The sequence below is a fragment of the Ranitomeya imitator genome, chromosome 2, assembly GCF_032444005.1.
Source record: "Ranitomeya imitator isolate aRanImi1 chromosome 2, aRanImi1.pri, whole genome shotgun sequence".
NCBI classification, from domain to species: domain Eukaryota; kingdom Metazoa; phylum Chordata; class Amphibia; order Anura; family Dendrobatidae; genus Ranitomeya; species Ranitomeya imitator.
Window position 1 is genome coordinate 592291542 of NC_091283.1, and position 13495 is coordinate 592305036.

The following is a 13495-nucleotide window of genomic DNA, read 5'->3' on the forward strand; positions in this document are numbered from 1 at the left end:
GTCTTTGAAAGCTTCGCTTTCAACTAACCGGTAGGGCATCATCTCTAACGAGATTAGTCTAGCTATGTGGGCGTTCAAACCCTGTGTACGCGGATGCGAGGCTAAGTACTTCCTTTTTCTAACCATAGTCTCATGTAGGGTGAGCTGGACTGGAGAGATGGAGATCGTGGAACTAGCGGGGGTGCCGGTGGACATGGCAGACTGAGAGACGGTGGGAGATGGTATTGTTGCCGCCGGTGCCCTAGATGCAGTGTTTCCTACTACGAAACTGGTGATTCCCTGACCCTGACTGCTTTGGCCTGGCAAAGATACCTGCACAGATACAGCAGGTGGTGCGCTAAATGGTGGTCCTACACTGCCGGAAGGGATGTTGCGTTGATGACTAGCTTCATTGGCCGAGGGTGCAACAACCTTAAGGGACGTTTGGTAGTTAGTCCAAGCTTTCAAATGCATGGTGGTTAAATGTCTATGCATGCAACTAGTATTGAGACTTTTCAGATTCTGACCTCTGCTTAAGGAAGTAGAACATTTTTGACAGATGACTTTGCGCTGATCAATTGGATGTTGTTTAAAAAAATGCCAGACTGCACTCTTTCTAGCATCGGATACCTTTTCAGGCATTGCAGACTGAGCTTTAACCGGATGGCCACGCTGTCCTCCACCAGGTTTTGGCTTTGCCACGCGTTTTGGGCAAGATACGGGCCCGGCAGATGGAACCTGTGGCGATGTTGATGCCTGCTGCGGCCCCTCCTCCTCCTCTGCTTCAGAACTGCTGCCGCCTGCACCCTGTTCCCCCAATGGCTGCCAATCGGGGTCAAGAACTGGGTCATCTAATAACTCTTCTTGTACCTCCTGCGCAACTTCGTCTGTGTCACCGTGTCGTTCGGTGGTATCGCGTTCGTGATGGGGCAACATAGTCTCATCAGGGTCTGATTCTTGATCAGCACCCTGCGAGGGCAATGTTGTGGTCTGAGTCAAAGGACCAGCATAGTAGTCTGGCTGTGGCTGTGCGTCAGTGCACTCCATGTCAGATTCAATTTGTAATGGGCATGGACTGTTAACTGCTTCACTTTCTAAGCCAGGGACGGTATGTGTAAAGAGCTCCATGGAGTAACCCGTTGTGTCGCCTGCTGCATTCTTCTCTGTTGTTGTTTTTGCTGAAGAGGACAAGGAAGTGACTTGTCCCTGACCGTGAACATCCACTAACGACGCGCTGCTTTTACTTTTACCAGTTTCACGAGAGGAGGCAAAAGAGCTAGAGGCTGAGTCAGCAAGATAAGCCAAAACTTGCTCTTGCTGCTCCGGCTTTAAAAGCGGTTTTCCTAATCCCAGAAAAGGGAGCGTTCGAGGCCTTGTGTAGCCGGACGACGAACCTGGCTCCACAGCTCCAGACTTAGGTGCAATATTTTTTTCCCCACGACCACCTGATGCTCCACCACTACCACTACCCTCATTACCAGCTGACAATGAACGCCCCCGGCCACGACCTCTTCCACTAGACTTCCTCATTGTTTTAAAAACGTAACCAAACTAACGTTATTTGTTGCAGTCACACAACTTACACGGTGAGCTATAACTTCAGTATGATTTAGCTACCCCTTTACAGGTTGGTGAGACCACAGCGAAAATCAGGCCCAATGTTACACACTCTTTTTTTGGTGGCTGCAAATTAGAGAGATGCCCCACACGCAGGACTGTCACTGAAGCACAAATGTTAATATTAATGTCACACTATTATTTTTTTTTTATTTTTATTTTTTTCAGGAACACTTTAGAAACCCCCCCCAAAAAAAAAAATTGATTTTTGCAGGGAGAATTTAGAAAACAAATGTAACAAACTATATGCTTTCTATGGGCCACTGAGTGAGAGATGACGCACACAGGAATCAGGAGTGGCACACAAGCCCAGAGGCCAATATTTTTCTACCAATGATTGATGGAGTTATTTTCTCTGGTAGATTTTGGAACCCAAATCAAGGAAAAAAAATATAGGCTTTCTATGGACCACAATTGGAGAGAGAGAGAGAGAGAGAGAGAGAGAGAGAGAGATGGCACACCCAGGAGTCAAGACTGGCACACAAGCAGAAAGGCCAATATTAATCTCCCACTGTTTTTTTTGGTTGTTTTTTTTTTTTTTTTTTCAGGGAGACTTTAGAAAAAAAAATAATAAAAAAAATATGATTTTATCAGGAAGAATTTAGAAACCAAATAAAATAAAATGATTTTTTCAGGGAGAATTTATAAAACAAATAAAAACAAAAATAGGCGTTCTATGGCCCACTGACTGAGAGATGACGCACACAGGAATCAGGAGTGGCACACAAGCCCAGAGGCCAATATTTTTCTACCAATGATTGATGGAGTTATTTTCTCTGGTAGATTTTGGAACCCAAATCAAGGAAAAAAAATATAGGCTTTCTATGGACCACAATTGGAGAGAGAGAGAGAGAGAGAGAGAGAGAGAGAGATGGCACACCCAGGAGTCAAGACTGGCACACAAGCAGAAAGGCCAATATTAATCTCCCACTGTTTTTTTTTTTTTTTTTTTTTTTTTCAGGGAGACTTTAGAAAAAAAAATAATAAAAAAAATATGATTTTATCAGGAAGAATTTAGAAACCAAATAAAATAAAATGATTTTTTCAGGGAGAATTTATAAAACAAATAAAAACAAAAATAGGCGTTCTATGGCCCACTGACTGAGAGATGACGCACACAGGAATCAGGAGTGGCACACAAGCCCAGAGGCCAATATTTTTCTACCAATGATTGATGGAGTTATTTTCTCTGGTAGATTTTGGAACCCAAATCAAGGAAAAAAAATATAGGCTTTCTATGGACCACAATTGGAGAGAGAGAGAGAGAGAGAGAGAGATGGCACACCCAGGAGTCAAGACTGGCACACAAGCAGAAAGGCCAATATTAATCTCCCACTGTTTTTTTTTTTTTTTTTTTTTTTTTCAGGGAGACTTTAGAAAAAAAAATAATAAAAAAAATTTGATTTTATCAGGAAGAATTTATAAACCAAATAAAATAAAATGATTTTTTCAGGGAGAATTTATAAAACAAATAAAACCAAAAATAGGCGTTCTATGGCCCACTGACTGAGAGATGACGCACCCAGGAGTCAAGACTGGCACACAAGCAGAAAGGCCAATATTAATCTCCCACTGTTTTTTTTTTTTTTTTTTTTTTTTTCAGGGAGACTTTAGAAAAAAAAATAATAAAAAAAATATGATTTTATCAGGAAGAAATTAGAAACCAAATAAAATAAAATGATTTTTTCAGGGAGAATTTATAAAACAAATAAAACCAAAAATAGGCGTTCTATGGCCCACTGACTGAGAGATGACGCACCCAGGAGTCAAGACTGGCACACAAGCAGAAAGGCCAATATTAATCTCCCACTGTTTTTTTTTTTTTTTTTTTTTTTTTCAGGGAGACTTTAGAAAAAAAAATAATAAAAAAAATATGATTTTATCAGGAAGAATTTAGAAACCAAATAAAATAAAATGATTTTTTCAGGGAGAATTTAGAAAACAAATAAAACCAAAAATAGGCGTTCTATGGCCCACTGACTGAGAGAGAGAGAGAGATGGAACGCTTAGTACTGGCACACAAGCCCAAAGGGCAATATTAATCTCCCTTTTTTTTTCCAGGGAGAATTTCTAAAACCCCCCCAAAAAAAAAAATGGGCTTTCTATGGCCCACTATTTGTGAGAGAGATGGGACGCTCAGGACTGGCACAGATGGCACGCTCAGGACTGGCACAGAAGCCCAGAGGCCAATATTAATCTCCCTTTTTTTCTGGGAGAATTTATAAAACCAAAAAAATATTTAAATAGGCTTTCTATGGCCCACTATTTGTGAGAGAGATGGCACGCTCAGGACTGGCACAGATGGCACGCTCACAACTGGCACACAAGCCCAGAGGCCAATATTAATCTCCCTTTTTTCAGGGAAAATTTATAAAACCAAAAAAAAAATTAAATAGGCTTTCTATGGCCCACTATTTGTGAGAGAGATGGCACGCTCAGGACTGGCACAGATGGCACGCTCACAACTGGCACACAAGCCCAGAGGCCAATATTAATCTCCCTTTTTTCAGGGAAAATTTATAAAACAAAAAAAAAAATTAAATAGGCTTTCTATGGCCCACTATTTGTGAGAGAGATGGCACGCTCAGGACTGGCACAGATGGCACGCTCACAACTGGCACACAAGCCCAGAGGCCAATATTAATCTCCCTTTTTTTCAGGGAGAATTTATAAAACCAAAAAAAAAATTAAATAGGCTTTCTATGGCCCACTATTTGTGAGAGAGATGGCACGCTCAGGGCTGGCACAGATGGCACGCTCAGGACTGGCACACAAGCCCAGAGGCCAATATTAATCTCCCTTTTTTTCAGGGAGAATTTATAAAACCCAAAAAAAAATAAAATAGGCTTTCTATGGCCCACTATTTGTGAGAGAGATGGCACACTCAGGACTGGCACACAAGCCCAAAGGCCAATATTAATCTCCCACTGTATTTTTATCAGGGAGAATTTATACACCCCACAAAAAAAAATACAGAAAAATGAAAAGGCTTTCTATGGCCCACTATGTGAGAGAGATGGCACACACAGGGATGGCACTCTAGCAGAAATGCCAAATTGCCAATCTTAATCTCCCACCAAAAAAAAAAAAAAACAGGGAATGTCCTACAATTACTATCTCCCTGCCTGCAGTAATCTCAGCCAGGTATGGCAGGCAGCTACTATCTCCCTGCCTGCAGTAATCTCAGCCAGGTATGGCAGGCAGCAATAAGGAGTGGACTGATGCACAAATGAAATAAAAAGTGTGGACAAACAAAAAAGATAGCTGTGCAGAAAGGAAGGAACAAGAGGATTTGTGCTTTGAAAAAAGCAGTTGGTTTGCACAGCGGCGTACACACAGCAATGCAGCTATCAGGGAGCCTTCTAGGGCAGCCCAATGAGCTACAGCGCTGAGGGGGAAAAAAAAAAAAAAAAAACTTCCACTGTCCCTGCACACCGAGGGTGGTGTTGGACAGTGCAAATCGCTGCAGCACAAGCGGTTTTGTGGTTAATGGACCCTGCCTAACGCTATCCCTGCTTCTGACAAAGCGGCAGCAACCTCTCCCTAAGCTCAGATCAGCAGCAGTAAGATGGCGGTCGGCGGGAACGCCTCTTTATAGCCCCTGTGACGTCGCAGACAGCAAGCCAATCACTGCAATGCCCTTCTCTAAGATGGTGGGGACCAGGACCTATGTCATCACGCTGCCCACACTCTGCGTTTACCTTCATTGGCTGAGAAATGGCGCTTTTCGCGTCATTGAAACGCGACTTTGGCGCGAAAGTCGCGTACCGCATGGCCGACCCCGCACAGGGGTCGGATCGGGTTTCATGAAACCCCGACTTAGCCAAAAGTCGGCGACTTTTGAAAATGTTCGACCCGTTTCGCTCAACCCTACTCGGGATATATGCCTCTAAATTTTTGTTTAACATCCTGCCTGCCCTTCATGTTGTTATTATAGGGTAAGATAAGTGTAGCCATCGTGGAGCGGGGGCACCATTGGCAATTAGGGTGTCGACCCCTGCGACTAGGAAGGTGTAGTGCAGCTAGCAAAATAGGGTTTCTGGGTAACTGCTATTGACCCATCATTTCTGATTTGCACTGTATACTTGTCGTTTTCGGTTCCCTGACCCCAGTAGGGCCCACTAGGGTTAGCAGGGAGAGTCGACGAGGAGCGGGGGCGCCATTGCGCAGGTGTTATAGGGTGCCAACCTCCGCTGGTCAGGTAGGGTCATTGTAGTTTAGTGTAGGGATTGGCACCAACTTGGCCTTTCCTATGGGATGTTGTTAATCTTGGTGATGGTGTGGTTGTGCACATAGTTGGTATCTAATACTTTTTATAAGATTATATTAATAAAGGTGAATTTTTTTTTAATTCTTGGGATTTTTCTGTGAGCTCCTTCTCGCAGGACCTGTGATGACGTCGCGGTCACTTGACCGTGATGTCATAGCAGGTCCTTCTCGCATACCATCCTTGCCACTGGAACCTGCCGCTTGCATGAAGCGGTCACCGGAGCATCGCGAGGAGCGAGAGAGGAGGCGGAAGGTGAGTATATAATGATTTTTCATTTTTTTATTTTTAACATTAGTTCTTTTTACTATTGATGCTGCATAGGCAGCATCAATAGTAAAAATTTGGTCACACAGGGTTAATAGCAGCGTTAATGGAGTGCGTTACACCGCGGCATAACGCGGTCCGTTAGCGCTGCCATTAACCCTGTGTGAGCGCTGACTGGAGGGGATAATGGAGCTGGTACTGACTGCAGGGAGGAAGGAGTGGCCATTTTGGCACCAGACTGTGGCCGTCGCTGATTGGTCGTGGCTGTTTGGCCACGACCAAACAGCGAGTTGGATTTCTGTGACAGACAGAGGCCGCGACCAATGAATATCTGGGACAGACAGACAGACGGAAGTACCCCTTAGACAATTATATAGTAGATTATTATTATTATTATTATGACCACATAATAACTGAACACAACCTTCTTTCATTCTCTATCAAGAACTGCCATCCCGCTCAGGTCACCCCCACTTTCCACACTTATAGAAACAAACAGGCTATTAACACCCAGAAACTTATGAAGAACTTGCAGTCCTCATTGGCCCCAATCTCCTCCATCTCATGTCCTGATTCTGCTCTGAAGCATTACAATGAAACTCTGCAAAGTGCTCTTGATAAAACTGCACTTCCTATACATAAAACAACTCAGCACAGACAGCAATAACCGTGGCACACGCTGCAAACACATTTCCTGCAGCGGTGCTCCAAGTGTGCCTAATGTCTGTAGAGAAAATGTAATCTACCCGAAGATTTCATCCATTATAATTTCATGCTAAAAACATACAACTCTGCCCTTCACCTCTCCAAACAATCCTATTTCAACACCCTCATCACCTCACTGTCCAATAACCCTAAATGTCTCTTTGACACTTTCCAGTCCCTACTCAACCCAAGAGTGCAGACCCCAACCACGGATCTCCGCGCTGATGATCTGGCCAATTACTTCAAATAAATAATTGACCACATTCGACAGGAAATCATCTCCCAATCTCTTCATACCATGCATTGTCCTCCCTCCCCTACTGCATCTAGTTCACTCTCTGATTTTGAACCAGTTACAGAAGAAGAAATCAGGCTCCTTGCATCTTCTCACCCGACCACTTGCACCAGTGACCCCAATCGTCACATCTCCTCCAGTCCCTTTCCCCCGCTGTCACCTCTTACCTAACAAAAATATTCAACCTTTCTCTCACTTCCGGTATTTTTCCATCCTAATTTAAGCATGCCATCATGCATCCATTACTTTAAAAACCATCCCTCGATCAAAACTGTACCGCTAATTATAGACCTGTCTCTAATCTTCCCTTCATCTCTAAACTCCTCGAACGCCTGGTCCACTCCCGTCCCACCCGCTATCTCTCAGATAACTCTCTTCTCGACCCTCTTCAATCTGGTTTCCGCTCTTTACACTCTACTGAAACTGCCCTCACTAAAGTCTCTAATGACCTACTTACAGCTAAATCTAATGGTCACTACTCCATGCTAATTCTCTTGGATCTCTCTGCAGCATTCGACACTGTGGATTATCAGCTCCTCCTCACTATGCTCCGCTCCATCAGCCTCAAGGACACCGTTCTCTCCTGGTTCTCCTCCTATCTCTCTGACCAATCCTTCACTGTATCTTTTGCTGGTTCCTCCTCCTCTCACCTTCCCCTTACTGTTGGGGTTCCTCAAGGATCAGTCCTAGGCCCACTCCTTTTCTCTTTGTATACTGCCCCTATTGGACAAACAATCAGTAGATTTGGTTTCCAGTACCATCTCTATGCTGATGACACCCAATTATACACTTCTTCTCCTGTTATCACGCCGACCTTTTTAGTAAACACCAGTGATTGTCTTACCGCTGTCTCTACCATCATGTCCTCCCTCTATCTGAAACTGAACCTGTCAAAAACTGAACTCCTCGTGTTTTCTCCCTCTATTAACCTACCTTTGCCTGACATTGCCATCTCCGTGTGTGGGTCCATCATTACTACAAAGCAACATGCCCGCTGCCTTGGGGTCATACTTGATTCCGAGCTTTCATTCACCCCCCACATCCGATCACTGGCTCGCTCTTCTTATCTGCATCTCAAAAACATTTCTAGAATTCGCCCTTTTCTTACTTTCGACTCTGCAAAAACTCTTACTTTATCACTTATTCATTCTCGTCTGGACTATTGTAACTCTCTACTAATTGGCCTCCCTCTTACAAAACTCTCCCTGCTCCAATCTGTCCTGAATGCTGCAGCCAGGATCATATTCCTCACCAACCGTTACACCGATGCCTCTACCTTGTGCAGTCATTACACAGGTTACCCATCCACTAAAGAATCCAATACAAAACTACTACCCTCACCCACAAAGCACTCCATGGCTCAGCACCACCCTACATCTCCTCTCTGGTCTCAGTCTACCACCCTACCCGTGCCCTCCGCTCTGCTAATGACCTCAGGTTAGCATCCTCAATAATCAGAACCTCCCATTCCCGTCTCCAAGACTTTACACGTGCTGCGCCAATTCTTTGGAATGCACTACCTAGGTTAATACGATTAATCCCCAATCCCCACATTTTTAAATGTGCCCTAAAAGCTCATTTGTTCAGATTGGCCTACCACATCAACGCATTAACCTATCTCTGTGTGGCCCATTAAAAAAAAAAACATAATCAGGTTCCTCACATCATGTTCTCATACACTTTATGCAGTTATTAGCCCTCTGTGTCTGTACTGTTACATACTTAGGCAGTTAACTGGTTCATGCAGCTTTACATGAACACCTGAGCCTTACACTATGGCTGGTCCGACTAACTAAAGCAATTGTTACCATCCACCTCTCGTGTCTCCCCTTTTCCTCATAGATTGTAAGCTTGCGAGCAGGGCCCTCACTCCTCTTGGTATCTATTTTGAACTGTGATTTCTGTTATGCTGTAATGTCTATTGTCTGTACAAGTCCCCTCTATAAGTTGTAAAGCTCTGCGGAATATGTTGGCGCTATATAAATAAAATTATTATTATTATTTTTAATAAACTAGGGGAGGGATTGAAGTTAGGATTACTGTATGATCAGACACAATTTTTCATTAGGAAGTTTTGTAAAGTTGCCTTATTTTTTACTGTATACTTATCTTTTTGATACATTGAAGAAATAAAAAATCTTTGTTGGCAAAATGAACATTGCCTTCAAATTAATCTGAGTTCAGAGCACAGTTACATTTTCTCAGAATTACCTTGTAGTGCACGTAGAGTGTTAACACTTACCTGGTAGCAAATCTGTCCATCATTGGGCTTCATGGAAAGCAGTGTTTCAGCGGAGATTGTTTTACAAGCGTTGTGGAAATAAGCCTGACTTGTGTACTCCCTTGGGATATACATCTATGCTCTCATGCCTAATCAATAGAGATTCCTCAAATGTTAAATGTGAAGATTGGCCACATTATTAGCATTTGCTCCTATGTTATTCTTCCCATTAAATTGGACATAATTTGCAATGGAGGCTCCAACGCAATGTGAGCACAGAGTAAGGGTTGGAATCCAGTTCTTCTTATTCAGAGATCTGATCCACTGCACTGCAGACTAGAAGGAATCCCAAAGTTGAGCATGAACATTTATTGCCGTGTAATAAATGGCTCTCACAGTCAGGTGGCATTGATGAAGTGTCACTACACACCCCTGCAAAAAAAAAGTAGGAGGATATAGAGACAGACTACTATGGTGTCATGTCAATGGAAAAAAAAATTGTGAAGTGAGTAGATTGGAAGGATTATTTACCTATAAACCAAGTGATAGTCCTACACCCACCACCATTTTGTTTGCCCAGTGACTTTTACCAACTTTAATTGATTCCTGTCAAGACATTTCTGGCTTTTTGCCTTGGAAAACTGTCCATATCATTAAGGAAAGAAAAGATATTAATCCAAAAGAGTTTTTGAATGTAGCTACTTGAATATAACATATTGATGTACTGATTCTCTTTGAAAGACCTTACAACTTTGGAATCATACATAAGTAACATACTTAAAGGGAGATCATCAAGCAATGAAATGTTGTTTAAATCTGCTTTTGCGTTAAATGTATTTTAAAAAAATTGGAATGTTTTAATTTTTTTCACTCATCATAATCTGGATAAAAATTAGGGCAGCACGGTGGCTCAGTGGTTAGCATTGCAGCGCTGCCCTGTGTTGAAATCCTGCCAAGGACAACACCTGGAAAGAGTTTGTATGTTAGGCCCATGTTTGCGTGGGTTTCCTCCAGGTACTCCGGTTTCCTCCTACACTCCAAAGACATACTGATATGGAATCTAGATTGTGATCCCCGTTGGGGACAGCGATGATAATGTAATAATAAATAAAATAAAAATTGAAATATAACAATTTTCACACTGGCCTCTGAGTTTTTTTTAGACTCGAACTTCCTGTTGTTTAAGGAAACAATACATGTAGTGAACATAGTCTGACCCTATCATTTGTATTAAAGTATTTAATGAGCCTACGCAGCAAAGGTCACTTGGAAGAGAGGAGCAGCAGAGTCAGTGTAATTCTGCCCCTGATGGTAAGAAACCTTGCTGAAAGCTCTTCCTTTTAAAGACAGCACATAAAAACATAAAGATTGTGATATGTATTTGTAACACAAAAATCTGATTTTAACAATATGTCATATTCTGATAATGGCCAATAGTTACTTAATTAATATTGAGCAATCATCACAAGTAAAATAGCAAAACAGTAAGGTGACTGTACGAGACATGACACAGTCATGAGAATCTCTCTTTATTGTTGTATATATTAAGGTACCACAATAGAACTTTAGGATATACTGTACACTTGTCTGTGAGCACAGTTACGTCACACATACATACACACACTCACAGGTAACAAACCTTGCACTTTGGAAAAAACTGCACATGATGAATTTCCACCCCTGTACAAACCCCTTGTGTGTGTATTTACTCCTCTAGGTGAACCCCATATTGGAAGAAAATATTCAATAGGCATTCACAACTGCTGCTTATAGGTGGACTGTGACATTTTGGATTGAATTGTGCTTGGAAAACCAGGAAACGAGTGACATTTTCACAGAGCCCTTTTGGTGGACTCTTGAGATTTTGTCAAATTCTACTCCTTACAGTTACTGTCACGATATGGTAACCAATGTGAAAACTAGCTCGGAAGAATGACAATATGCCCTGGTGCAGTGTGCCAATGTGGTGTGCCTAGCAGACTCAGCAAATGGGCAATGAAATGTTGCATGCAGGCCTTTCTTACATGGGACTCTTTACTATAGACTTCCTTTGCAATAAGATTTTTCTATATATATGTATATCCACCATAATTTATCCAGTTGGATTACCTCTAAATAAATATAACAAAAATAAAATATTTCCATTTGATTCATATACAGGTATCTTTTTGTAAGCTTTTCTTGAGGGGAATAGAAAATGGAGTCATAACTCATGATACGAGCATGTTCTTGCTTTTTTAGCTACCAGATGTTCCAGCAACACAAAATGAGGCAATGCATTGATGGAACCATTTTAGGTAGCAAATGCATTAATGTGTATAGCCAAAATGAGGATGTCAGTAGAAACTGATGCATAAGTATTAGTGATGCTGATGCCACACTTTACTGTCTTTGCATTAATCTTCTATATTGTACCTAAAAGCTTCTATTAGACCCTCTAGTGAATGTATAAATCCAGAAATGCTACAGATAGAACCAATGACAAAAATGGAAACGTCAAAAAAGACATGATGCCACTGAAGCTTCCTCCACAACAGCTTAAGATGGAAGAGGCTTGGAAGCAGGAAACAAAGACCAGCTCCTGTGAGGCTACCAGTGAGACCCATCAAAAGAGCAAAATGGGGCACATATATGGCCATAAGCAAGGTAAAAACAACTAGGGCACATCTGAGGGTGAGGCCCCATGACTTAAGTCTCCCATCTCCCCCATAGCAGTTTGGGAAAAATGCCCTGGTTCCTTCCTGGAAAAGAGATCTTTCCAAGACTTCTACTGCAGCGAAGAAGGGCAGTGGGTAAGACAGCAAGGCTTTGGCCACCAAGAAAATATTGACCACTGCCCTGATAGTAGAGGGTAGGTTGTCTGTTATGACCTCCTTGGTTTCATCTGCCCAGGTTAGATAAGCCACCAGAGCAAAAAGCCCCTTGAGTATGCAGGCGGCGATGTGGGTCCAGTTCATCATGCAGTGGAATTCTTTGGGGTTGTTCATGTTCCCTTCCAATGAGGGCAAGAAGATCTGGGAGGTGTAGCTGAAGACAATTATGCCTATGGAGATGGGAAACTTCTTTACATCTATATAAAACTTCACTTTGTCCCAAGCCCAGTCTCTGGCCCTAGACAGACAATAGGCAATTACTAGGATGTTAATTACAAAATGAGCTAAGGTGCAGAGTAAACTGAACTTGGATACAGACTTAAGGTTTTTGAGGAATGCACATGGTAGAAGCACAGCAGTGGCTATGATTGACCAGGACTTCTGAGAAATTGGAAAGGATGGAAAGCTGTTGTACATCAAGTTTCCACTGACCACCACATAAAGGATGCATGTCATGACCAGTTCGATAATTTGAGCCACATTAACAATCCTTCCCCCAAGTTTAGGAAACCTTGGTGCGCAGCAGGCATTGGCAATGTCCACATATGAGTCCCTCACTCTCACAGTCTCCCCATCTTCATTCTCTTCATACAAGCAAGCAATGAGAATCTTCCCTGTGTAGCAACACACAACTGCAGCAAAAATAATGAGGAACAGTCCGAGATATCCACCATGAAGAATGGCGTAAGGTAATCCAAGCACGAACATCCCCTGCAAAATATAAGCACAACACAAGTGAGGATATATGAATTTGTCAATACTTCTAGCCAAATACTTCTTAACATGATGGTTTATCCAAGGTCGACTTGTATATTTTATATCTTATAGACTACTTGTAGTAACTTGTTAAAATAGTTTTTATTGTAAAACAAACAATAATACCTTCTACATTTAGCATGATGGGAACAGGGACAAATGAAGACAGTAGTGGATTTCCATGCAAAACCATGTATGGGATGCCCTTTCTCTCCATTAACTCAGGATTGACATTTCACAAATTACTGTAATGTATATAGGTAATTAGCTCAATCCTTTAGATTCTGTTTAAAGGGGCTGTCTGGTCCAAATTTATATGTCTGCGTTCACTGTTTGTGACTGCAGACTTATGAATCCCCCCAGGGGATTTGCCGGTTTCTGATCGAGGTCCTAATGGTAGGTATGCGTTATATATACTCCCAACCAGGGTCTGTCTAATGTGCGAGGTCTCGCTCCATACACCTGTATGGAGTGAGGCAGCTCCCCATCTAGTGACACGACTATCCAGTGAGCAT

The 13495-nt window shown here is 42.3% G+C and overlaps 1 protein-coding gene across 2 annotated transcripts in view; it reads right to left on the reverse strand.

The window, feature by feature from the left end:
* Positions 1-10859: 10859 nt before the first annotated feature.
* The window catches only part of SLC32A1 (solute carrier family 32 member 1), a 65600-nt gene continuing 62964 nt past the window's right edge, over positions 10860-13495 (reverse strand). For both annotated transcript variants that reach the window (XM_069752332.1, XM_069752330.1), the window contains one exon: positions 10860-12935. In XM_069752332.1, coding sequence (XP_069608433.1) covers positions 11748-12935 — 1188 coding nt within the window. In that variant the 3' untranslated portion in view covers positions 10860-11747. The remainder of the gene's footprint in view (positions 12936-13495) is intronic.